Source organism: Pipra filicauda, unplaced genomic scaffold (genome assembly GCF_003945595.2).
Source record: "Pipra filicauda isolate LSUMZ 115617 unplaced genomic scaffold, ASM394559v2 scaffold47_size6085603_pilon, whole genome shotgun sequence".
Classification (NCBI taxonomy): Eukaryota; Metazoa; Chordata; class Aves; order Passeriformes; family Pipridae; genus Pipra; species Pipra filicauda.
This window is the reverse complement of record NW_024104620.1, coordinates 342,882-368,385: the sequence shown is the minus strand read 5'-3', so window position 1 is coordinate 368,385 and position 25,504 is coordinate 342,882. Positions and strand designations below refer to the sequence as shown.

The 25,504-nt window shown below is 37.9% G+C and overlaps 1 protein-coding gene across 2 annotated transcripts in view; it reads right to left on the bottom strand.

Annotated features, from left to right (window-relative positions):
- The window catches only part of MGAT5 (alpha-1,6-mannosylglycoprotein 6-beta-N-acetylglucosaminyltransferase), a 140,851-nt gene that overhangs the window by 58,279 nt on the left and 57,068 nt on the right, over positions 1–25,504 (bottom strand). For both annotated transcript variants that reach the window (XM_039386297.1, XM_027748938.2), the window contains exons 2-4: positions 17,471–17,860; positions 13,393–13,560; positions 131–207 (exon numbers count right to left, since the gene is read on the bottom strand). In XM_039386297.1, the coding sequence (XP_039242231.1) occupies positions 131–207; positions 13,393–13,560; positions 17,471–17,708 (483 nt within the window). In that variant the 5' untranslated portion in view covers positions 17,709–17,860. The remainder of the gene's footprint in view (positions 1–130; positions 208–13,392; positions 13,561–17,470; positions 17,861–25,504) is intronic.

Here is a 25,504-nt window from a genome sequence, read left to right as displayed (position 1 = left end):
TGACATATACTCCTAAAGATCCTCTTTTTAGACTCAGTTGTTCTTGCTTTATGTCACCAAGTAGTGATCTCTTGCAGCATATGTTGAATTTTTAACAGAACACACATAAGATTCAAACCAGTTCACTTACCCTTATTTTCCCTTCACAGTGAGGAAAACCATCCATAGGAGGCAATTCACACTGCTCTTGGGCTCCATTTATGAGATCTAAAGAAAAACACAGACCATAACTGAATTTCATTTTACAGTTCTGACAGATAGCCTAATGAATCCTGCCTTTTATTTTCACCAATCCACAATCCAGACTGACTGAAGGGTCCTACTGTGTAATATTTGTTATAACATTAAATTTGTGCTTCTTTTTGACTATAGAAGAAAATGGTTGCGCACATTTCAACTCTGACTTGAAGTAAAAGTGCTGAATTACAAAAACTGATCTATGAAGACTTAAAAATTAAGCTAATCCATACTGAGAATAACAAGAAGAAAATATCTTTCTAATCAAAGTGTGCTTAAAACTACTAATTGCAACAATTTGTTTTGAATTGTCAAATACTTATAAGATGTATATTGCTCTTAAATATAAAAACTAGTTTTTCAAGTTCTGTTATCATTTTATCAAATACCAATGATCCAAAACTTGGCATCAGATATATGACCCAATTAATAAATGTTGCAATATGATCTAATTTTACAACTGAGTAGCACTACATCACATCTCATAAGAAATATTTCCTGTGGTCTCCCATGATTTTTTTCATTCTAGATTACTGCAAAACATTAAAGAGTATAATACACAGCAACACTTCTAGCTCATGAGCCAAGGAAAAACCAGCAGTTTTAAAGGACATTACCACATTAACTCCAGGAAGGGACTTTCTTCTTAGAAGAACCCTATAATTTAGGTCTTTAAGGCAAGAAAAATTATTACCACAGTGGAGAGATTCTTGCCAAAGGCAGTGGAGGATAAGGTTTTCAATTTAGGTAGTTCATCCCACAGTTATCTATATTATACCTGCATAATTTCTTGCTTTTCCCACGGGCAAGAATCAAGATCATTAAAGCCAGACAGCCATCAATCTAAGAACACTTCATGCTATGGTAAAAGTGCATGATTTTATGCACAATATGCTAATTAGAAAGCCCAGAAGAAAATAAAAAAAAGCTGCAGTATTAGAACGGAGTAGCAGCAAGAGCAGTGGATAAAAGTTAGAATGTTGCATTATAGCATTATACACAAAAAACCATCGCCTGGTCTAGCAGTACATAGGTTTTTCTGCACAGAGTTTTGCACATAGTTTCTTTTTTTTTGTACACAGTTTCTTTTAAAGATAAAACTTGAAATGTGAGTTGCAAAATTGAGTTGATGAGAGAAAGAAGAATCATGCCAGGAAGGTGACACTTCCTTGGCAGTCTCTGCAGCAGGAGTAGTTTCACAAACTGAGCTGTACTGCCAATGACAATAGCACTGAAGGAAAGTAGTCTGTATGATGACTTTGTAATTTCAAATCAATAAGCACTTTCAAAATATTCTCTCTGTCTTCTTATCCTTGTGGGATTCTTGCAGACTAGACCATTGACATCTAAGGCTCTGATTTCTGCTCTGAGTAAGAACATACAGAGCATGCATACAGATAGCAGCAATTTAAAAGTATGCTCTCAAGTCAGTCAGTGCAGCTACATAAGAATGGGACTTTTTGCAGATTTTTTCTTTCTTAAGTTTTTTTTAATACAAACTCATTGGTCTGAATGCAAAGTAAGAGCTTTATGTAAGGCATGTCAAATTCAAAATTTCCTAAAATAAAAAAAGACATCTGAAATCTATGATATATCAGAGATGCAGCTCAACTACAGGGAAAGTTCAACTTTCAGCATCATATTGAATTTAGGGCTGAAAATGCTGAACGGCTGGGTACAGCTTGCCAACAGGAATGATCCATCAATTTTGCCATTTAAAATAAAAAAAATTCTTCTATCTCAAGCTAATTATGCTATCATATGATGGCTTTCTACTTCAAAAGGTTAATCAAGGAAACTCTCTCTTCTTCTGAAGTCCTTTTAAGTATAACTTTTTATTTTACAGCATTCAGTGCCAAGTATCATGTTGCATTTAAATGGGTATCCCCTGGTCTGTCAAAGAAAGAAAGGACAGAGAAAAAAAATACAATTGCCTCATTTTTGGTAGATGCACAACTGTAGTCTACCTGTTTGCTTTTGTCATGCATAAACAGGTTTTCTGCATCCAAGTGTGTTTTTGTAGATGGGGAGTGATCTGTGCTACTGTTCATTGCTCACGAGGTTTTACAGGATCACTGTATTTGCAAGATCTACTTGCAAGAACAAAAACTGCCCTCTTCCAACAGTCACATATTGCAGGAGCCACACACTTCCAACAGCTCCCATCAGCTGCTGTATCTGTATGTACCACATACAGATACTTTTCAAGCAGAAAGCCAACCCTCCCAGTTCCTGTCCATTCCAAGAAGTAAAAAAGAAGAGACAGACATTTTTGTCAGCACAAGTTGCAGATTTTTCCAGGCTTCTGGTCTCCCCTGTGGCCAGCAGCACTAAGTCTTTTCCACAGCAGCCCTACTCTTGCTCTTCCATTGGGATGACTTACAGACAAACAGCATATTGATCTCTCTGCGATAATCTGTATGTACAAATTGTACAGAACACTAATGCCCACCTTTATCACCTCTAACCATGTTGAAATACTAATGTCTCCAATAGTACTATCAAGATTACCTGACAGATTTCCCCTCCTTGCCAGTAAAAGTAAACACTGCTAGGATTCACCTTCCTCAAAAATGTTAGTCTTTTTTCCAGCATAGTCCACAGACTATGAAGATGCTTTACACACTCACCAGCTCCCCACTCCATCTTCCCATTCAGCCTTACTACGGATCTATATCCCAAACACCTACATCAACTTTCACTTGCTTCATTCACAGCTACTAATCAGGTAATAGCATAGTGAAGGCAATTCTATAAAGCTTAAATATAAACTGTAACATGAAACAATTTACATAAAGTATTATCCGGACCAGAACAAAATGTAGCAATATATGCATACAAGAGGAAACGAATGTGAAAGAACAGGAGAAGGAACACAGAAATGCAACTCTGTTCCATCTGACTACTCCCTAGAGAAGCAGCCTTTCCTTTGTATCTCTTCACAGGAAGCCAGCTGATGCAATCAGACTGGAAACACATCTACATCAAGGATTGCTGTCCCAAGCAACCTCTGCCTGCAGAAATGGGCAAGTCAGAACTGGTTTCCACACATAAGACTTAGAATTCAATGCAGAACTCTGAATTCACTAGTGAATAATTTTGATGGTTCCAGTCAACTACTACTTGCACTGAAGTCATACCCTTTCTTCTTGAACACAGTCAGTGACAGTTCCAGGTTGAGAAACACCCCTCCCAACTTTTCTTTTCTTTTTAATGACCAGAACCCGCACGAAGAATTACATTTCTGCTCCTCTTGCTGCTCACTACTAACTAGGCAATAAGTGTGTGCTGGAGCCTGTTGGTAACAGGCTACTAAGCCTGTGGGCAACAAAAAGGCTCCTTTCCCATCCTCACTAAGCTACCTGATCTGAATTGTAGTTATAAACAAAGGAACCATCCTTTTAAAATTTCTGAAGTCAAGGACGCTGTGACCAGTCTCTTAAAATACAAACTCATAGCTACAAACCAACAACCAAGTCCAGCTTGCCCTCATCAAACCCTGCTGCACAGCTGGAGCAGCAGAAGCAGCGATGGTTGGACAGCACTGCCTGGCATGTCTTGAGCTCAGTGTGGGACCACACTGACACATCAGCTCACTCCCTTTTTCATGCACAGGCTTCAGCCATCCACACTAACTAGGAGTTGGCTCTTCTTAAACAGGAATCCAGGAGGTGAACAAATCTTGCATATCTCACAGACAGCTAGGACCAAGCTCAACCAGATACCACCAATTTACACTTCTAAATGGATTACAAAGACAAGGGGGATGAAGAGTGGAACCCTGGAGATGCAGATCTACACACCAGGATCTTTCAAAACATGAAAAGCCAAGTATTAAAATACAAGTCAAGACTTTAGAGTTTTTCATCATTTGGAGATAACAAAAACCTCAAACACTAATAATTTCTGAAAATTCTTATTAAAAGGTCTGGATAGATGTATTACGCTGTTAGCAAATTCATGTTGGATAGTCTTTTCCTGAAGGGGAAAAATACATTATTAAGCCAGACATTAAAGTGACTTTTGTTGGAAAAGAGTATTTGAGAAACCACAAGGATTTTTATCCTTAATTAGGATTTATGTAATTTAAAATGCAAGTTCTGAGATCTCTTTTCCCAGCCAAAACTTAGAACTTACAGTCAAAAAAGTTAGATATACAGGAACTATCAAGTCAGTACAAAGCAACAGCAGTGTTGCTGCTTTTTTCTCTTTAAACTTCATGTGAGCCACGATATTAATTTCTATTTTACAGACACCTGTTTTTGAAGTCATGAGCAGCTTATCTCCTCTTGACTGCTGTTATGCAAAGACATAATTATTAGACATTTATCTCATACGATGTTACATTAAAAACCAACGCACTGATAAATTGAAAACACTAATATATGTTATAAATCTAAGAGCATGCAGTTGTTACAGATAGTGTTGGAAAAACTGAAAAATATTAATAAAACACCAACCTACCGCAGATTTAAAAAAACCTCTTTAAATACTGTGCACTGTTTGTGAGGTGCTGGGATGTTTAAAATATAACTAACAAACTCAATCCCCATGTTTAGAAGGGAGCCATATGTTCACTTCACAAATGATGTACAGCTTTGCATCAGACATTGTTAGTGCACAGCAGGTGAACCTGAACTTGTGAACAATCATCAGTTATTTCAGTGCAAAGTCTGGCACGTCAGCATGAACAACACGGCAGATTTCAGCTAAGCCACCTAACCTTGCATGGGAAAAGATGCTTCTTCCTTGTTGCTCAAGATCAGCAACTACACCTGCTAGAGCCCCAGCCCTTTGACATTGCTCTCTCTAAACACCAGTTCACAGGTACAGGTCTTCGTTGTCTCTTGCAATTAAACTCCATGTCCATAGGGTGTTTTTTTAGTGAAGGTCTACAACACCCAGATGAGAATTATGTGGTTAAAAGCACAGTATGTGACAAGGAATTGATTTTTTGTTTGCTTCCAAGTTACTCTTTAACAAAACAATAAAAATGAGCAGTAGTGAGTGCTGCACACATATTTTATCCCTTTCCTATATTGCACATTCTTCAAATAATGTGCTTTGTAGCAGGCTAAAAAATTCTGCCTCAATTTTCTCCATCAGACAGTTAGGAAGTCTAGAAATATTCCACTAAGACAGTAAGCTGAATAAGAGTTATAATTAGTCACTCAGCAATGACTGCTGTTTGATAGGTACTCTGTTTGTCATAAAAGTTTTAAAATAGTGATATTAGTTAAAGCAAATGAAAAGGCTGCAATACTGCTGAAGCTGCAAGTTGTGACACCAGAAGCCCACCTACTCTGCTAAGGCCAAACCAGCATTCTTAAAAGAATGGAAATATATTAAAAATATAACATGACACAAAAATTGATATACTTTGGAACTTTGAGGCTAAAACTCAGATTTTTAGACTAGCAGAAAAAAGCACATTAGAGTATCTTTTGATGACATATAGCACAGATTATAGACCAAATCAAAAGTGTTGCCATCAGCAGATCTCATAAAATCAGGAACCTCCTTAGTATTACAAGGTCAGAGTAATCATATCCATTCAAACCTATTTGAAAAATTTTATCTCTGTTCTCCTTCTGGTTTTGATCATTACATGTAAGTACTATTCTTACTTTAATTCATGGAATTCTTCTCTTGCTTCTATCTCAGTTCTGAAATCTCGTATCTATGGTTAGACATAGACTGTAGTTAAGGCTAGTTTAGTTTGCGTAAGGTCTCCTTTCCCTTCTCCCACTAATTAACACATTTTCAATTCAATTCACATTTTTTATCTCCAGCTGGTAAGACTTCTTTTAAGAGAGAATTTGCCGTGTGAGCTGAAAGCACTAACAACATATTCAATGAAATAAGCTAAAGTTTTCAAGACTTTTAAATGCAGAGCACAAAATGCTTTCTACTAACATTTTAGAAACTTCAGTAGCAAAGCATTGGTATGATTTAAAGAAAATTAACTTTTCTACTGCTAGTCCATCCTCACACTTGCTGTGCTCCATTAACGCCACTGAAATCAATGCAGTGTTAGGAGAATTCAAGTTGTAGTCAAGTGGTTAATCAAAATGCAGCCCAGGGGACCACTAAAAGCCCCCTCCAGCATCAGTGATACAGCTTTGCACTGCAGTGGAAAACATTCACGTGTGGTCTTCTGCACAGCCACTACACTGTGCTTTGACAGTCAGGTTTGAAAGCACACAAATCTCTCCACCTCCACACTACTGCTTTTGTGGGAGGCAGACAGCACAATGGGAAAAACTTCTTAGTATTATATACAGTGGGGGAAAAGAATATAACGCATAAGGCACAACAAACATGAGTCAAAGCAAAGCATCACCTTGAGAAAGCTGCAATTTTGGCTACTAGAGCCAGTGCAGCCCCACACCCTCTTACACCTGGTACACACTGATGCTCTGTGGGGACGGCCAGTTTGTTCTCTAAGGCACAACACGCCATGTTAACTAAAAGCCTACTGTAGTCCTCAAGATAGGAGGTTAGCTTTGAAAATTAAAATAGTATGCAGTATCTTAGCTCTTTTTAGTCTAGTGTGTCTCTGCAAGTACAGGACTATGTTGTAAGTGTGGTTGCAGACTGTCAAAACTAACAAGGCTGTTATATGTGTAACAAAATTCATCACAGACCATGGAAACAAATCCTCTCATCATGAGGTTACCCGCTTCTTCCCCCCAAAACCTAAAAGGCTTCAGTGGGGCAGCTCCAAGTTTTTAAGAATAAGGACATGGAAACACCACGACAAAGGTCCTTCTCACCATATAACGTTAAATACAAACCCCCTTCTTGCAGCACTGCCAAAGCTGTCTTGTCAGCTTGCCTTGCCACATATTCACGAAGGATGCCAGATATCTGACAGACATCCAAGCCATCATGTCTTAAATGACAAGTATATACTGAAGTCTGCATCCTAATGAGTGACTTTAAAGATGTTAAGACTAAAGTTGTTAAAAGAGAACTCAACAGCCAACACAGCAGAAGAAGTTAATGTGTAAGGCGAAAAAGCTATGGGAACTTTGAACAGATATAGCAAAAAAATTCTCCCTCACTGAGCAGTGCTACACACAGGAACTTGACACTGCACTGCTGTTAGTTTTAGCAAGAGCTTTCCAAGCACCAGCTATATACAAGGGGGCGTCTTGAGGAGGATTTAACCTGAACCTCCACTTGCTCATTTTTATGGGATCAAAGACACAATTAAAATCCTTCTAAGTGACCCTTTTCCAGGCAAATGAACACTTTGTAAACAACCGGTCTGGCACAGTTTTCAGTGCAATTATACTATCTGAGGCATTAGATGGTCATGCTTATCAAAAATTTAGCTTTTCACTGAACAAGCACAGTAGAGTGATGACAGCGCCCTCAGAGCACCTTGGCCCTTGCTTTAAATCAATATTTGTATTTTTAAAAAACTATTTTGCAAAATGTACTTTAAGAATTAATACCACTATTATTTAGCAATGTTTTAAAGCCTGAGGAATAGAAACAGTTTCTTTTAGTTTGCTTAAATGAAGTTTTTCCATAGCTGCTGGAACACAGCAAGAGTTCACAATTCAGAAAAACACTCCACCAACCACCTAAAACAAACCTAACCCACAACACACAAACCCCATACCTCCTGTTTACCAAAGAAATTCTCATGAAGAAAACAGAGGGCTGATTCTCTGACCATGTTTGTGCAAGCAGATTGCCCCATCTGATGAAATACATGAAATATGCTAGTGCAATTCTGTCCCACAAATATCAAGGATTTCTTTCATAGTTGAATAGCACAACTGTTATAACCCAAGTTGCCAAAACCAAACTGATCTTGTGCCTGTCACAGGGAACCAAAGATGCAGCTACAACAGTAGCAGCTGTGTAGCCAAGCTCTGCTTGAAAGTGCAATGGTTTCATATTTCCTCATTTCCATTTAATCATCTCCACAACAGCAACTTTGAGGGTGTCAAATGTGGCTGTGCCTCAAAGCTTCCTGTTCTAAAGGCTGATGAAAACTCTTATCTGCTAGACACCCAAGGTTCAGATTAATACTTTCCTGTGTGGTATGGGAATATATTACCTCCCACAAATGCAAAAAGGATGGCTATCAAATATCTCAGAAGCTTTTCAGATATAACTTGGATAAACAGAGAAAAGAGTGAAGGAAAGAAGATTTTATTGCTTTCAAAACAAATCAGCCGATGTCTCATAAGCGCCTTCACAATTCACTCTTTTATAAATGAAATGCAGGTTCCGAATAAGCAGTTGAAAATTGTCAGTATCAAAACCACCATATTGTTTGATCTTTTTGCCGAGGGAAGAAGAAAAAGCAAAATACGGTTATGATTTTACATATGGATCTAAAGAGGAAAAAAAAAAAAAAGTAATACCTAACCTCCCACTCAAGCTACCCAAATGCTCATGGCTTTGCTTTTGAACATAATCTATGCAGCCTCACCCTCTAGCACAGTTCCCATTCTCAGCTCCTTTAGGACTAGGATTAAAGACACTTATGATACTCAGGGCTCATGCTGTATTATCCTTTCATACAACCCAAAAGAGAAGAGAAGCTGTTTTGCTCTTGGGTTTCCCTTAATGAAAGATTCCACAAAATTAACTTTAGAGGAAGAACTAGGTGCAGTACTACACTAAAAAAACATTAAACCTAAACACAGTGAGGATATGAATGCACACTACAGTCTACATATACATAACCATTAGATTGAGAGTCACAGAATCATAGAGTGGTTTGGGTTGGAAGGGACCTTAGAGACCACCTAGTTCCAATCCCCCTGCCATGGGCAGGGACATCTTCCACCAGACCAAGTTGCTTCAATCCCCTTCCTCCAGGGATGGGGTGTTCACAGTCTCCTGGGCAACCTGTGCCTGTGCCTCGCTACTCAAAGAATTTCTTCCTAATATCTAACCTAAACCCACCCTCCTCTTGTCCTGTCACTCCATGCCCTTGTAAGAAGTCCCTCTCCATCTCTCTTGTAAGCCCCTTCTAGGTACTGGAAGGGGCTCTAAGGTCTCCCCAGAGCCTCTTCTTCTCCAGGTTGGACAGCCCCAGTCTCTCAGCCTGTCTTCATTAGGAGAGCTGTTCCAGTCTTGTGATCAAAACTCAAAAATTAAACAAAAGAAAGTTCGAGTTCCCCTACTTCAGAGACAGTTAAGTTACAGTCTTTGCTAAATCCTCAGCAATTCCTCCTACCAACTGTTATCACCTTCTTATCATGAATGAGCATAATCCAGATGGATTTTCTGCAGATCCTTTTATCTGCCAAAAACTCTCCACACCACCAGAGAGTGGTATTTTCCATGGCAGATTTCACCACTACCGTCTCAGTTCTACATCACACTTGATAGTTAGAGGTGGAACAATTAAAAAAAAAAAACAAACAAACCCAAACCACTTCTCTCCATGTCTCACCAAATAAGGAGTATAACTGTTGAAGAGACCTTTGTAAAGTAATGAATACCTTGATTTCCAAGCAGCCCTTAAATTTTAAATAATCATATTCTTAAAACGCCTGCATGTCTGCCCGAAGTACAATTATAAATCTTGGTCAAATAATATATTTTTCTTACGGTAGGTAATCTCTAAATACTAACATATCTCAAGTTTCAGTATAGTAATGAAGAGGCTACTCTACTGAAAGAAAATTTCATGGGCTCTGTAGCAAGTAATACCTATCCCATAAATTGCTCATTCAGGCTACAGTGGTCAAAGCACAGGCTAAAAACTATCAAAACTGTTTTAAAGAAGTCAAAATATTTCTATTAGGCTGTTACAAGGCACAAATAACCATGATGGCTACTGTTTGGCCAGAGATTCTGGCCAACTTCTGGCTATATGAATAATTCAAAACAAAGACATTTTTTCCAAACTGCTAAATAGTTTGATTATTTCCCATGCCAGTGCCTCCTTTTTCTTTCCCTGTCAGGTTTTTCAGAGAAGTTATTGCTCATTCCTTCAAGAAGTAATTTATAATGGATTATAAACTCCAGGTAAGAACATGCCCCAGTCTAACACTGGATCTCCGTAGCTTTCGTGGCTCCCATTGCCTTATACAGTGAAGACTACACCCTCTTTTGTTGAACAGCATTAAAAAAAAAAAGTAAATCTTTGCTGGTTTATTAACTTCTATACTTGCAGAGAGGCTTTGGAAGGAGAAATGTTGACTAATCATCATAATCTCTGTTCTTTCCTAGTTTGCAGATGAGGACTACTTTTTCTTTTGTAAAAGTGTTATTAACACTGAAAATACACAATGAAGAAAAGCTCACGGCATATTCAGATTGAGCAGTCTAGCCTGCCACCGTAATATTTTTCTTATCATTTAAAACTGACTATGTTTTGCTCTTGGGTTTGTCATAATCAGCAGTGAGGACAAATACTTACACCATAACCACCTTCTTATTTTACCACTTTTATCTACTCGGGTAGTATGTAACACAGTAAACTTTACACAAGGTCAGTGAGGACAAAATGCAGATCTTGGGAGGATTTGTGACTCCAATATTTACTACCAAGGTTTACAAGCAGTGTCAATAGATTTTAGGGTGAGTTCAAGCCTGCATGAAGCTCCATTTATTTCAGAAAGGCTTTCCCCATAGGTAAAGGGACATGCTTATACAGATTATATAATCAGAGGTCTCAGTGTACTGTGACAGTTCAATCCAAAATAAAAATAAATGCATGAAGTAGCTCCGCTGGAAGCAGGACTCTTGTAGGAAAGTCTGCTAATGACACTGCACTGTTGCACTGATGAATGAGGCTATTAAATGCTTAATTTACTTCAGAGGTTAAAGAAAAAAAGAGAAAAGATTTCCAAAAAATATAAACTCAAGAAGTCTTTAAAAAGTTACCAGAATTATCAAACATGATGCTACTAGGATGCTTCATAAATTCTACTGTTGTCCAGACAAGAAGAGCAAAATTATTAACAATAGCTACCATGAATCTGTCTAAAGTCGGCATTAAAGTACTACAGCTGGTAAAGAGAGGAAGGGTAATCCTTACATGCCTGATTTCTGTGATCACAGCATAAGAGTTGAATGCTACAAAGAAAACAATGGAAGTTGGTGTATTTGTATACATACATGTTTCAGATCCAGGAAAATTACAAACCGTTGGGTAACAAAATGCCTTTATTACAATTTTCAGATTACCTCAATTGCTCTAGCACAAGAAAACAAAGGATGTTTTCGAAATATTACAGACAAAACCAACACTGCAACTGGTATTGTAATCACAATATACTCATCTAGCTTATTTTCTGAAAAATTCCTTCCTAAGAGAGAAGATGTTTATATTATAATTATACTGGAATCATATGGCTTCTAGAGTTTGCTGTCAGGAAACTACTATCAAGGCAGAAGTAGAAACAAGTCTTTCATTTCCTTTTGGCTGCCTCTGGTCAGAGTAATTGCAATTGATTGCTTCAAATGGATGAAGAGTAGGCACTTGACACAAGATTAGATTCAAGCTCTACTCTAACCATTGGTACTATCCAGCCTGGAGATACCTGAACAGTAACATCATCTAGTCATCAGAACAACACACTAACTGAAACTTAAGAAACTGTTACCTAAAGGTTTTTCTGTTGTTGCTGTTTAATATTTTCTTCAGACACTTTAAACTCAGTGTACCAAGAATCAAAGGTAAAAACCTGAACCTCTAATAAGACGAATCGTGTTCTTTGTCACAGAGGAAGCCTCAGGCAGCAAAAAGCTATGCAAACACTGCAAACTGAAAACTCCTAGCAGGCTCCAGAACTGTGAATCTAGCCAACTCCAAGAATAACAAACAAAATTAAAATCACCCTAAGAACTGATGAAAGATGTTTCCTCTAGTCAGACAAGAACAATGAACCTTTGCCTATAAATGTTAAAGCAACAACATGAGTATGTATCTTCCAATTATCTGCAAATCTGTTGAAATAACAGCATCAAGGCTCTCTTTTGTCCAGCTACAAAAAGAAAACATACAGGGATGTTTCTCATTTTATATATAGCCCAGAAACTATAACAATGCTGTACTCCCTCACCTTCCAGTGAGGGAAAATATTCCAGTGGAATATTTTCCAGCAAAGACTTTGTGCTCTATGTCTTGTGGCAGCAACATGGCTCAGCCTATTAGTAACCTGCAGGTGCTACACCTCTTCAGCTACTTCTTCCTAATCTGCCCTCACTTTAACCAAGACAAGAGAGACAGGGGCAGAAGGAAAGGTACCACAAGGCAAGCTGTAGTAAAACACACGTGTAAAGGGCTGTTGTAAATTCCTATAAGCATATTTTTACTACATGGCAAGAGAGACTCAAAGGGCACGGCATTACCCTACCAAAAGGTACCATTTGTTTCTCTGTTTTGACAGATTTAAGTAGGTAACATCCTCTTAACAGAAACATATATTTTTACAGGAAAACCAAGCACAGGCATGACTTAGGAGCACAGCTATCAACCTATTTACCAAGTTGCCCTAACTTTTGTGCTCTGCTCCCTTTTTGGGACTGCAAAGATCATTAGCAGGGTAGCCTCAGACCTTCCTACTAGTCAGGACTCTCAGCATCTGTTTAGACTTGGTGGCAGAACAAAACAGTCCATTCACTGAAGATAAAATTAGTGACTTCAAATGACATGTCAAAACATGTTTTTATTTAAGATGAAGGTACCAGGTAGGCAATATCTCTGTATCAAATCCTAAGAGCCATTAAGCACTGTAGGGAAGTACATTTTTAAATCATGACCAGTAACAAATATAATTAATGTTTTCTTTCAGTTAATAACCAACAAAGTGCATGTGGTAGAATTTCACAGCAGATTCATACCAACTCAAATAGTTACGCTTAGAGAGAAAACATCTGTCCAGTTTCATCGTTCTAAAGTGAAACCACTTAAAGCACGAAACATCTACTATAAACAGGTGGACTGTACCCCTTTGGCAGAGAATTTGATTTTCTTCACGTGTTCAAGTTACCACAGAAGAAAGTCTTCCTCTGAGCTTGGACTTTAGATTGATGTTGATAAAGGCTAGACTTCGAATTTCGTTTTCTAAGACATTCGACGTACTTAACACTGAAAAATCATGTTATGGACAAGAGAGAAAAATATAGATTAAATAGCCCATAAATACTTTTAGTAATTGTCATACCCACCTGCTACATTAAGCTTTTCAACTGCTCCTAAGCTGGGAGCAGAAGTAGTAGTATTGTTGGTAGAGTTTGCTCCTGTTCCATTAAGGACAAGATTTTCCACCTTGGACTCCAGCTTCCCAATGCGCTGCAAGATATTATCCAACAGGACAGCAAGAGTCTTCTTCAAATCTGCAAAGGAAAATGAAAAGTTAAATTGTTTAATAATGCAATGCACACTTGTCAGACAGGATCAAAAAACAGATACAAGAATGAGACCAGATTATATATAAACTCTTTCTCAGTGCAAATCTTTGCCATTAGCAGTTCTGTGCACTCACGTTCCTTACCTTGTTCAGCTTCACATACAAGTTTCCCTGGATGTGGAACTTGCTGTCCATTTTATAAAGCACATTGGAACTCATATGGACATCTGTGTTCAAGGTGAAGTGTGCTCCCTCATGGAGACACACATAGGAACAGAAAAATGCATGTTTTGTAATAGCTCAAGCAATATGAAGCTGCTTAAATAATAATGAGTCTACACCTAAATCCATATTCAAGCACTATCAGAGGAACAGTCAGTTCTTCAGTCACCTGGGAACTAAAATCTCCGTCCTAAAAGGGATAGCTTTGAGCCCCAGTTCAAAAACCTTCTCCTGCATCTCCTCCACATAACCAGCTTCTGCACTGGCAAAACATCCAAACACAGTTAAGTTCAACCTTTCTGTCCTATTCACAAAACAAAAATCAGGTGTTTCTTTTCTTCAGTCTCTTGGTGATAGCCTCTATTTGGTCTGACAGCACTTCCTTGGTGTGCAAAGCAATAAACAATAACAGGAGTTTGCATATCAAACAACAACAAAGAGCTCTCTGATATTTTTTTCTTTTGCTTTTATTTTGTTCAGATTCCTTGAAGGAACACAGAGAGTTTGGCAAGCTAAAAGAACTGTGGGCAACAGGAGAAAGCTAGACCACTATCAGAGTAAACTGCATAATTATAATGGCAACAAGCCAAGATGCTGAAAGTATTGTTTTTTTCATTTACCCTTGTAAAGATTAAATAATTTGGCATGAGGAATTTACATTAGTTTCCCATTTAATTACATAAAATGATTACATGTGTATACATATAATACATTTTCTGGTTTCCAGAACTTTAGAATCAAATAACTTTCTGATCTGTAATAGAAAATTTCTCCATACACTTGGAGTGATTCCATTGTTTCTACATCAGTTGTATTTTTGCCACATTTATTTTGTGCTCCTTCTTTTTTTAATTTTTCCCATAACTATCTCAATTCTTGTGCAAAAGACAGAGTAAATAACAAAACACTACTACTTTTAGAAAGCTTATAATTCTTTTTTCCTAATGAAAGGAGAGTTATATTTATTCCACGGAACTATAAAGTAGGTCTTTTTCTTTATAACTGTGTGCTTTCCTTTGTCCTGTAAAGATCAGGAGGGGGATTCTGAAGCATTAGTCATCTGGACTGTTTTAAAGGGGGTTCGGAAGTCATTTAATGGAATAGTGTACAGAAGAAAAGGAAAGAATGGACTTAACATGAATAAAACCATGGTAGAGAAGGATGGAAAAAAGTCTAGCAAAAAAAAGTAGTAAAAATAATTCAGGAAACGGAGGAAGAAACATAGCATACATAAAGGCAGATACAGATCACAGAGACAAAAATGGCTAAAAATTATTATTTTTTAACTCTTAATACCAAAAAACTGATATGAGAGACTGCTTGGCAGAACAAAAAGGCAGGTGGAGGCTAGTTTGAGAAGAGGTGGGCAGAAGCACAGATTCACAAAAATTTTTGTAAAAAAAATGTTTAACTGCTATAAAAAAGAATCTAATTTTCACTGTGTATATCTGGACTATAACTTTTAAAAGAAAAGTGTTTTATCCACCTACCTGACAGGTGAATATATGGTAGAATGAAAAAGTGAGAAAGTAAACAAGCTGTGCAACCACAATTAAGGAATGGCTAAAAAACCTTTTGGGTAGGTAAAAGCAGCCAAATCAAGTAAACATTAAACTTATTCTTGAACATGGAAATCACAGCCGTGCTTACTTAAAGAAACCAGAGGATAATATTGAAAGAAATAAAAAGGCTAATTTAGCAAGAGCATTAATTTTCATAAAACAGTAAAGCAATCTCTACCAATTTTTATTAACATCAGTCATTAATGTGTTTATTCCTGAACAGCTAACCTGATCATTTGCTAGCAACAAACCATTTGGCATGCCAAACAGGAAAAATTAACTTACTTATTAAGTAATTACCTTACTCAGATTCATAAAGTATTATTTAATACGGTGTTATTGACTCACCACCGTGAGCCTGTAATATTTTAAATAAAGACATTACCATTATTTTGCATCTTTCCAAACTACTTTGTTGAAAATGTTAAGTTTGGCCAGGTGTTGAAGTCTTTAGTCTTGGCCACGGACTTGAAATGTCTACACAAAACTTAGCTTTACCTTCACAGAAGTGTTACAGAGTTATTTTACCTGCTTTCAAATGCAGTTTAACTTCTCCTGGGGAACTTGACCACTGTCTGGCAGCAAGTCAACTTATTCCTTAGCGGGATTTGAACAGGAAATGAGTGCCCCAGGCAACGAGCTGCAGGGGGAACTTAGCTTAAGAATATCCTGAACCCTCAGACCTCGCTCAGGCACATATTAATGCAGTTACCTTTCAACACCTGGAGCCAGATTGTTTGGGGTTTGTTGCTGCCTTTTTTCTTCTTCAATTCACCTACCATCAAGCAGCCTTACACAATAACAGGACACTGGTGATGGCTATAAAGCAGACAGAGTTTTGTTTTAAACCCAGGCACACAATCCTCTAGGGACCTCTACTTGCTTGCAGGTCTTCAATCCAAATATTGATCTAGTACCACTCTATTTTGCTTGTGTTGCTTTGTAAGACTACAATGCCAGCATAGTTCAACTTGCAGTCACAAATCAGGAGTTACAGAGCAAGGCTGTTATTCAAGCGATGAAGCAACAATTGTTAGCAATGTTTGAGATAATAATCTCAGCCTTACAGGCAACCAAATGCACACAAACTCCAAAAACTCACTTTTCAGAAGAAAAAAAGAGGTAACAGAAACAAGATATGGAGAGAACTTCCCAGCAAGATATTTTCACTGCATGCACCGAAAGGTAAAGAGCATTAAGAGAAAACTAGAGAAAAATGTGCAGCTATTATCTCTTGCATCCTAGTCTATATTCTTTGTCCAAGCATACAAAAACATCTATCCAATTTCTTCAGAGCTGAATATTAAGGCAACTATAAAAGGAAACAAACCTAGATCATTAATTAACCATTAGCTTTCCCCACAGCCTGAAAGAACATAGGTAAGTAGGAAAGAAAGTGAGTCTAAAAAATATTAAACCAGTAAGGTGCATGATGTGATCTTATCAGATTGAAAAAAGGGCTACATCTAAACTGAAATTGGATTATATTTTTATTTTGATAATATTTTCTGGTAATATGCTTTGTTCTTTTCTACTTGCTTTATCTCACACATGCAAACTTAACTCTCGTGTACAAACTGGAAGAGAATAAGCATTAAAATCTACTGTCGAACAAAGCACTCAAAGTTCTCTGCCCTGAGGCAAATAGGATATATTTAAGCCTAATTTAAGATTATACCAGATATAAACTTAAACATTAAGTAAATTGACTGAACATAGAAGTGAAATAGGGAAGAAGAAATAAACATAGCAGGTCTCTATCCACAGGGAATTTCTTAGATCACTGACACACAAACTGAAAAGCCTTGCAAGTTTCTCAAGAACATCAAAAAAGTTTTTTAAAACGAAGTTCTAACAAATAACCTAAGGCATACTGGATATAGCTACCAGATAGATGTAAAAAAAATTAGCAGACAGCTTCATTTCCAAGTGACTGGAAATGTAAAATTTGTCCTATTTCATACTTGTAAGGGAAGACCACTTTCTCCATCTGTAAAGAAAATCCACAGGGCAAAGAACTGTCAACTGAGCAGCATTATGAAGTAAAATATTTGGACAACTTAGGAAAAAAGCCTTAATCAGATTATCATGTCATTTAGAGAACACACTTACCGTATGCTGTCACTGTCCCCACGTAAGGTCCATCAACCACATTTTTATTTTCTTCAGCTAATGCTTTGATATATCTTTTGCTGAGATCCAAAATTTGCTCACGCAGGACTGAACTGCTTTCATGTTGTGTTTGCTGCTGAATAGTAAAATGCAGAAGCATCATTCCCCAAATAAAACCAAAAGTCACCAGAAAAAAGCCGAGTTTCTGAGAGGATAGCTTCCATGGAGAGAATGCCATGATTCCCAACAGCTTCACACAGTTACTACAAAGGTTCCTAAATCATGAAGCCAAACAGCAAGTTCATGGTCCAGGTATATAAATATCACAGAGCAGGACTCAAGTCTTATTCCAACTCCTTTGTCAACGCATATCCATGTTTCAGATCCATCCTGTTGCAAGGAGAAAGAAAAGAAGCATAGTTACCACAACTGAAGTTTTCACTAGCCATACGAGGTCCTCCCTGTAACTGGTAGAAAACAGGAGCAGACAATATGCTGGCTTTGTAAATGTTTAATTTGCATGTCTCATCATTGTAGTGTACTAGCCAGAGCACAAAGAGGATGAGAAAAGCCCTGGAAAGACAACAAAGCAGGAGGGATGTGCCTGAGCAGGTGTGGAACACGCCACAGGATCTGGATCAAATTCAATGCTTGAAGCAGTCTCTAAGCTGAATTCCAAGGTAAGGCTGCTATTACATACTTAGTTTTGTGTGTGTATGCAAAACTTTGTGATGGTGCCAGTGCAGCAATTTAAGACAATTCTCAATGTAATTCAGTTCTCAGAAAACAAGTAATTTTAGCTGGCAGTGACACTGCTCGGAGTTCCTGGCAAGGGCTATGGCATATGGCTAGATAGGTGATCAGGAAATCAGACTCCCTCAGGGGTAAAGAGGAAAAAAGAAATCTACATTATTTAAGCCAATACGCTCTCCTGGCTTACACTGCAAGCAGGCAGAAGGCTGGAATAATCTCTTGCTCCTGTGTGGCCCCTGCCATGCATTGTTACTCCTTATTCATAAAACATAGTCCAATGACTTTGCCCTTTGCAACTAGACTGAAAACACAAACGTTCGAATGCTACAACACATCTTGTGTACGTAAACTAATATTCTCAGAGCTCTTCACAAAGGAATTGTAGTAAGAGCCTTCAAGACACAGTAGGACCATCTTTTCATGGGAAACTCAAATTTAAAACCTGGTAGAAACAACCCAAAGGCAAGGAAAGGTCTGTGATAAGGGCTAGAGGCAGGGTCCTTAGCTGAAAGCCACGAGAAGAGAGGTAATTAAAAGGCAATTAAGTGTAACCTATCACGTTAGAACACAGATTTGGTAAAATGTTATCCTTTTAACTTCATAATGCTCCCAGACAGGATTAGAGAACATAATGTTCCCTTCCATTCTGCACTTGCATAGATAATGCAGATGCTGCTCTGTTTTAATAGGATAATTACACAGATGCCTGCTAGCAGTGCTCCCTGTTTGTTAAAATTCCCTTTGGATCTTCTGCTTCCAGTTGAACCAGGAGTTCTGCAGAGGGACAGGAACACTTTTGGAGTACTTATCTTCCAACATGTCCTGTGTGTGCCTGTTTCACACACCCGATGGATTGTAGAAGTGAATGTACATTACCTAGTAGACTAAAAGCAGGCAAGGGAGAGACTGTCCCACGCATTTACATTGCTAAAAGAACAATCTGCAGCTGTCTTTTGCTTAAGGAGGAATGGTGCAGAGAAATTAATTCCAAGTACAGTGAAAACTGTTATAAAGCCCTCAAGTTGACTTTTTCCACACTTAGAATATCTCAACAAAGAAAATGAACAGTCTCAAGAGAAAAAATGAAGGACTCCATTAATGCTGCTCTCCATAAAGCAGTTAATTTTCCAAGAAATGGCAGAGGGAAGTTTTACTTCTTTATGTTTTATTTAACCATAGCTTTGGGATATTCTTGGGTTGACTGAATAGTTATATCATTAAAAACTGAATGTTTTACTATTCTTTTGCAATATCTGGTGTGATAAAATATAGAAAATTCCATAGTTTAAAACAACATCAAAACTTTAAAAATAAATCCAAAATATTCAAGACAAACTCCCACAATGACTTAATTTCAAGTAAGAACTGACAGTATCCTCTATGTCAATAAGATCTGTGGTTAAACAGTCAATATTTCTTCCCCAGTTATGAGTTGTTTGTGAAGTGGAAAACACTGAATAAGAAAGTAAACCTATCACCACCACATTTTAACAGACAAATGCTAATGACTTTTTATGACTAGTTGTTTAGGGGAAAAAACCTCTGAACATAATTGACATTAAAAACAGAAATTAAAAAATGCAAGTATTTCACAGTCTTCTTTTTAAAGTTTTAGAACAGAAACAAGGATGGTATAAGGAACAGTGTATATGACACTGAACTATGAGAATGATCTACTTAAACAGAGCTGCTGACTTTTTTATTCCATTTATCAACAGAAACATACATCTTAAATCCACTCAAAAACTGTAACAAGGTAGACAGCAAACGTTAAAGTACTGTTCTAAGAAAGGACTTTAATTAATTAATAGATGGAAGACTGGCCCCCAGTATTTCAACAAACACATCCCCAAAAAACCAAACCCAAACACCACCAACCAGCTTTACTTTTTCCTTAAGCAATTCCAGTGGTCAGCAACTCAATGAATGCCCAACGACATGTACTTAACTAATTAAGTTTACAGCACTGCTGGTGGTCAAGGTGATTTGTGAAGTGCACAGCAGAATCTCTGTGCTTCCCAGAGCTTCCATGGCCGGCTGCACTGACTTGGGTATATGTTTAACCCTAGGTTTGACAGCTGTCAAGGTCTGCAAAACAACTATTCCACAGCTAATGATTACCACATACTTGTAATGACTCATTATTTGGTACCTAAGTGGACAGTGGACAGAGGATATCAAGGGGTTATGTGGAATTCTAGAAGACAGCAGCACAGAAATGTCTCTTTTTATTTCTGTTTTGACAGGAAATTAATAACTGAGCTGATCAAGAGTTGAAGCAATAAGCACATCTTTGTCTACTATAATCACTGATAGATTTTGACTGACAAGTTATCTCTCTGCTCATACCAAGCAAGCCATTCCCAACTTAAGGCAGTAGAGTATTTCCCTCATTCTCCCTCTTGCCTTATAAATGTTCCCAAAGGAGCCAATCCTGTTAACTACTAAGGCCTTTTCCTAGTCTAGTCTCCAAAATGCTCAATGGGAGACATATTTAAAGAGAATATGGAAGCACATATTTCTTCATTCCTCTAAATAATGACAGGTGCTCTTTTTTGCCACCCCCACCCCCTTTGTCTTAAGCTTTGGAAAGATGTGGTCTCACTCTAAGTATATCTCTCGACATAATTCCAGCATCCTCTGGAAACTGGATGTTATAGTTGGGAGGTTGGTTGTGAAACTGTTAGGAAGATAATTGCTCCTGACTTAATCAGAGCAGCTAAATGTACCAAAACTAAACACCAAGCGTGAAAAACACACACACAAAAATTAAAAGATATATAAGGCAAGAATACCTTTAATAAACATGTCTGTTATGTCCTCAAATTCAACTCTAACTACCAAAATCTCACCACAACTGAAACAACATGATGGCATGATGGGGAGAGAGGGGAAGGTTGTTGTTTGGGTTTTTTGGGGGTTGTTTTGGTGTTTTGTTTTCAACACAGACTAACCACGTCTTCTGCGAAAAACATACAACAATTTAAAACGCAACTGCCCCTACCCTGGACAAAAATGATTAGCAGATTTCTTTGGAAAGGGGCTAAACTTACACCCATTTACATAGGCATAAAAATGTTAAAGTACTAAAAGTACTATTAGAACGCTTCATTAAAAACACATTTTTTCCTGTTCTATGTTTAATGAAACGCTGTTCAACAGCTGGTCATTTCATTAGTTAGAGAGGATAACATTACCATGCTGATGTCATCACAACAAAAGAACCCTCACACTATGTAAAATCAACTCAGATAAGTATCCCAATGCTAAAGTAATCCATACACGAGGGATGCAAACCACACATTTCTCGGCATTTTAAGACTTTACTATTTATTTTTTTTAATGCTCAAAATAGAGTACAAACAGTTAATCTTCATGTGAACAGATTTTGGTGACACATATCCATGTATTCCTCTTCACTTTTAAAAAAGGAAAATTAATCATCTACAAGAGATTAAGCAAAGTCTCTTTTTTAAGTATGTACATATACACAGCTTGATGCTCTCTGTCCAATCTGTACCTATATTAGAAAAGGTACTTACTCGGGGTAAGCTTAGAACACCACTATCCTCAGGATTAAATTGTTCATCAGTTGAATGCAGTGCTCATGACTAGCTACATAGTTATAAAACCTTAATTGTCTGCAGCCAAAACAGAAGCTTTTGCACCCATAAAAGCAACAGCTTGAATCATACTTAATTATTAGTTTGTTACAAACTCAAACATAAGCAACCTTACACAGCGTGACTAGCAAACTAAGTATAAGCACTTTTGTACCAAGTAGCTCAGTATAATAGTATTGCCACTGCTAGGAACAGGTCTGTGTTCCAGTGCCAAATGTGCGAGGACCAAATTCTGGTCTCTGATGCTTAAGAAATTATTCAGAAAACTTGTCGGCGAGCTAGAGCTGGGTACCAGGTGCCTCTTGTTACATCTTACACAGGAGATAAGAACAAAGACCTGGAACATAAGGGTACAAGTTTGAAAGAAGAGTGGCCCAACACTGTAAGCTACTCAATGATGGTCAATTATCAGTCACTGATGAACCTTGAGTTTTGGGGAAAAAAAACCCCTGCTTTTCTTTTAATGGCAGCAGAAGCTGAAAAGGAGGCATAAAACTGCTAAGCAATAAGAAAACCCATCTTCTAGAGAGGCACCAGCCTCACACATCTGGCCATCAAGGACCATAACCATCAGCGCTAAACACAGGCACCAGCTCTGTAGTACCCTGGGCTCATTATGGGACTATTACAGACTAATTACTTTGACTACAGAATGAGTAAAACCTAGCCATTAGCAACATGTATTGTTAATGAATATCACCCTACCCAAGTTTTGTTATAAAGCTGATTTAAAGCTGCTTTGTTTTATCAGCCTTCTAAGCCCTCAGTCACAGAAATCTCTCATTCTCCTCTTGCATACATCCATCCACACACAAACGCCCTGTGTTCAGTTGCAACTTGTGCCACCCTGCCTGACTCTGAAGTTTGTTAATGTATTACAAACAGCTCCAAGGGGTGCTCTTAACCACCCCCCTTCCCCCAGGATCACAATGCAAATCCTGATCTATTTTCCAGACTGTTTCCTGAAGAGGGCAAGCTGCACTTCTGTTTGCAACTGTTTGATTCTGTGGAACAAGTTGTTACATACCAGCCAAGGCCAAACATCAAGATGTGAATGTCCTCTATTCTCTTGAAGGGTGCGCTAACCTAAAAGCTACGATAATTCAAGTGTCAAACCAGTGGGCTGCCAGAGCTACAGCCAGAAATCTCAGTGGTGACTGAAAACACCTGCCATATCCCAGCACTTCTCTGCTGAGGGATGACAGGAGTCATGCTTCATGTGGAACCTGACGTAATGCATCTTAAAAGGGGTAGGCAATCCTCTAAAACCTCCTTTCTAGGAGTGATGAGTCCAAACTGGGACTACTATGTTTTAAGAGTTTAAAGCAGACAAGCTTCCAATATACATAAACTAGAATCCCAGGCTGATGTTAACCACTGTCTCCTACTGCAGCTGCATTGCCTAAACAGATGTGCACTATACCCCAATCGAATGCAAATTAATGGATTTCCTGGTACTGCAGTTGTTTATTTATGCGGGAATATGGGAATATCTCAGCAGATGTCCCACCACAGCTGGTCAATCTGTGTCCTGAAACAGTGCAAGCTGTGATGTGTCGCCCTCCTCCCCCCCTCTCCTTCACTTATTGTAAGATGTTGGCTTCCATTAGTTATTTTGGAGGATGAACCTACCTTTCCTTCTTTCAAAATACAGCTTAAACAACGGGATAAGCTACAGCTTTCTACTTAATGCAGGCAAGTGAAATCAAAGAGCAATCACATGATCTGTTAGTAGAAGATAAGAAAGGATCAGAGAAGAAAAAAGAAGCCCGATTTCTGATAAGATTACTTGCATTTCAACACTATGTGTGCTCATACCATTGTCAAGTATCTCCATACCACACACATTTTGACTTCAGTACTGACATGGCAATTAAATAATCACTAAACTTAGGAAATATATTGTTCTAACATTCAACCACGCACACATCTAAACAAAACTTCAGACCCTCTAAATAATAATTGTTTAGAAGCACTTTAGCTGCTGTTTAGCCACTGACCATGTCAAATGTATAAAGCAGAGGGCAGACAGCAGGACAACCAAAGGCTGAACCCACACCTGCTCAGGGTGCCAAGGGCTGTATCCTGCCCGATTGGGTCACAGCAACAAAGGAAGAAAATTTATTTTAATAGTTCAAGTCATAAATGTGACGGCACCTCAAAACATTTTTGTTTACATTAAAACAAACTTTCTTCAGTTGTGATCAGTCCAATAAAAGACAAAATCCATGATAGAATGTTCTGGAAGGAGCAGAAACACAGCAGAAAAGCTGATAATATTAACCCACACCTGCAAGTCCTAGGTCTAGAGGAGGGCTTCCAGCTGGTTGAAGGTGTACATAGTGCCTACATATCTCACAGGTGGGCTCCTCAGGAAGAAGAGGCAGCTGAAAAATCATGCAACTATACCAGACTCATCTGGTAATCAATATTTATGCACACCTTTGCTAACTACACATTTTATAATTTAAGTTCCTTAATATATAAAATGCATAAACCCACTTCCTTAACTGTATTATGGAGTCTTAGTTTTGCTCTTCCTTTTGCTGCTCAATTTTATTTTCAGCAATGCTTCTGCCACCCATTCTTTCCTTCTAGCTGACAGATATATCACTGTGTCTTCTCGCTCACCACCCATTTACAGTTGATGTGGCACCATGTACTGTGCCTGAAGTGGCAATTTGGGATGCAATCCCATGAAGTGAGAAAAGCAAAGCAACACTGGGTCTCAACAGATGCAGCAGGACAGATGGACTGAGGGAGAGTAAGAGTATAAATACTCCAGTTTGGGGTTTTTTTAGGTTGGGGAGGCATGTTTGCTTTTGTGCATGTGCATGTAGTAGAAATTGGCAGGAGGTGGTGAGATGAAAGTTAAAAGAAGGAAAAGCAGCCTTTTGATAAGGTGACATAAAAACAAGTAAATTTTCATCCTGAGCAAGCAGCTTGCCTTCACTTTCAAAAATAAATTTCTCCAATTAGAAACAATTTGGGTGGCATTCCACCTTAATTCCCCCATGTGTGTCCATGGTTTTACCGAGCACTCTGAAATGTTTCCAGTTTTCTACCTAGCACATCACTTTCCATAGCCAAGTCCTACAGAAATTAAACCATCAGATGTTGTTCCTTTCATGTTGTTTGCTTACCATGATATTTCAGGGAGGAAAGAGTAAAGAAGGGAGGAAGGTTTACACAACAGATAAAGAAAAAAGGGATTATGAGAAAATCCATAAGGAAAAATCCTTATGTATTGAAACCCTTACGGCACAAATAGTGCTTATTGATTAGAAAGACTCCAGGCAATGTATTTAAAGACATAATCACAAACTAACCCAATTTTCTTTCAATAAAGTGCTTAGAGATCAAAAAACTGAATCAATGTTAGGACTAGGAATAGGAATAGGACTTCAATAAACTTCAGAAAAATCAGAAATGTTATTGACCTTGAACAAACAAAAGAAATGTACATTTTTACAGCCATTTACAGTCAAAGTACAAGGAATATTAATAACCTTCATCTTGCTACTCCATTAAAACCATATGCCCAAAATAGCATTTTCTCACTTAAAAAGAACATTTTGGGATGTCAGCATGCTGATCAAGAGATTAATAGTTTTTGTGTTTTTTGGTTTTTGGTTGGGTTTTTTTTGAAAGAAATTAC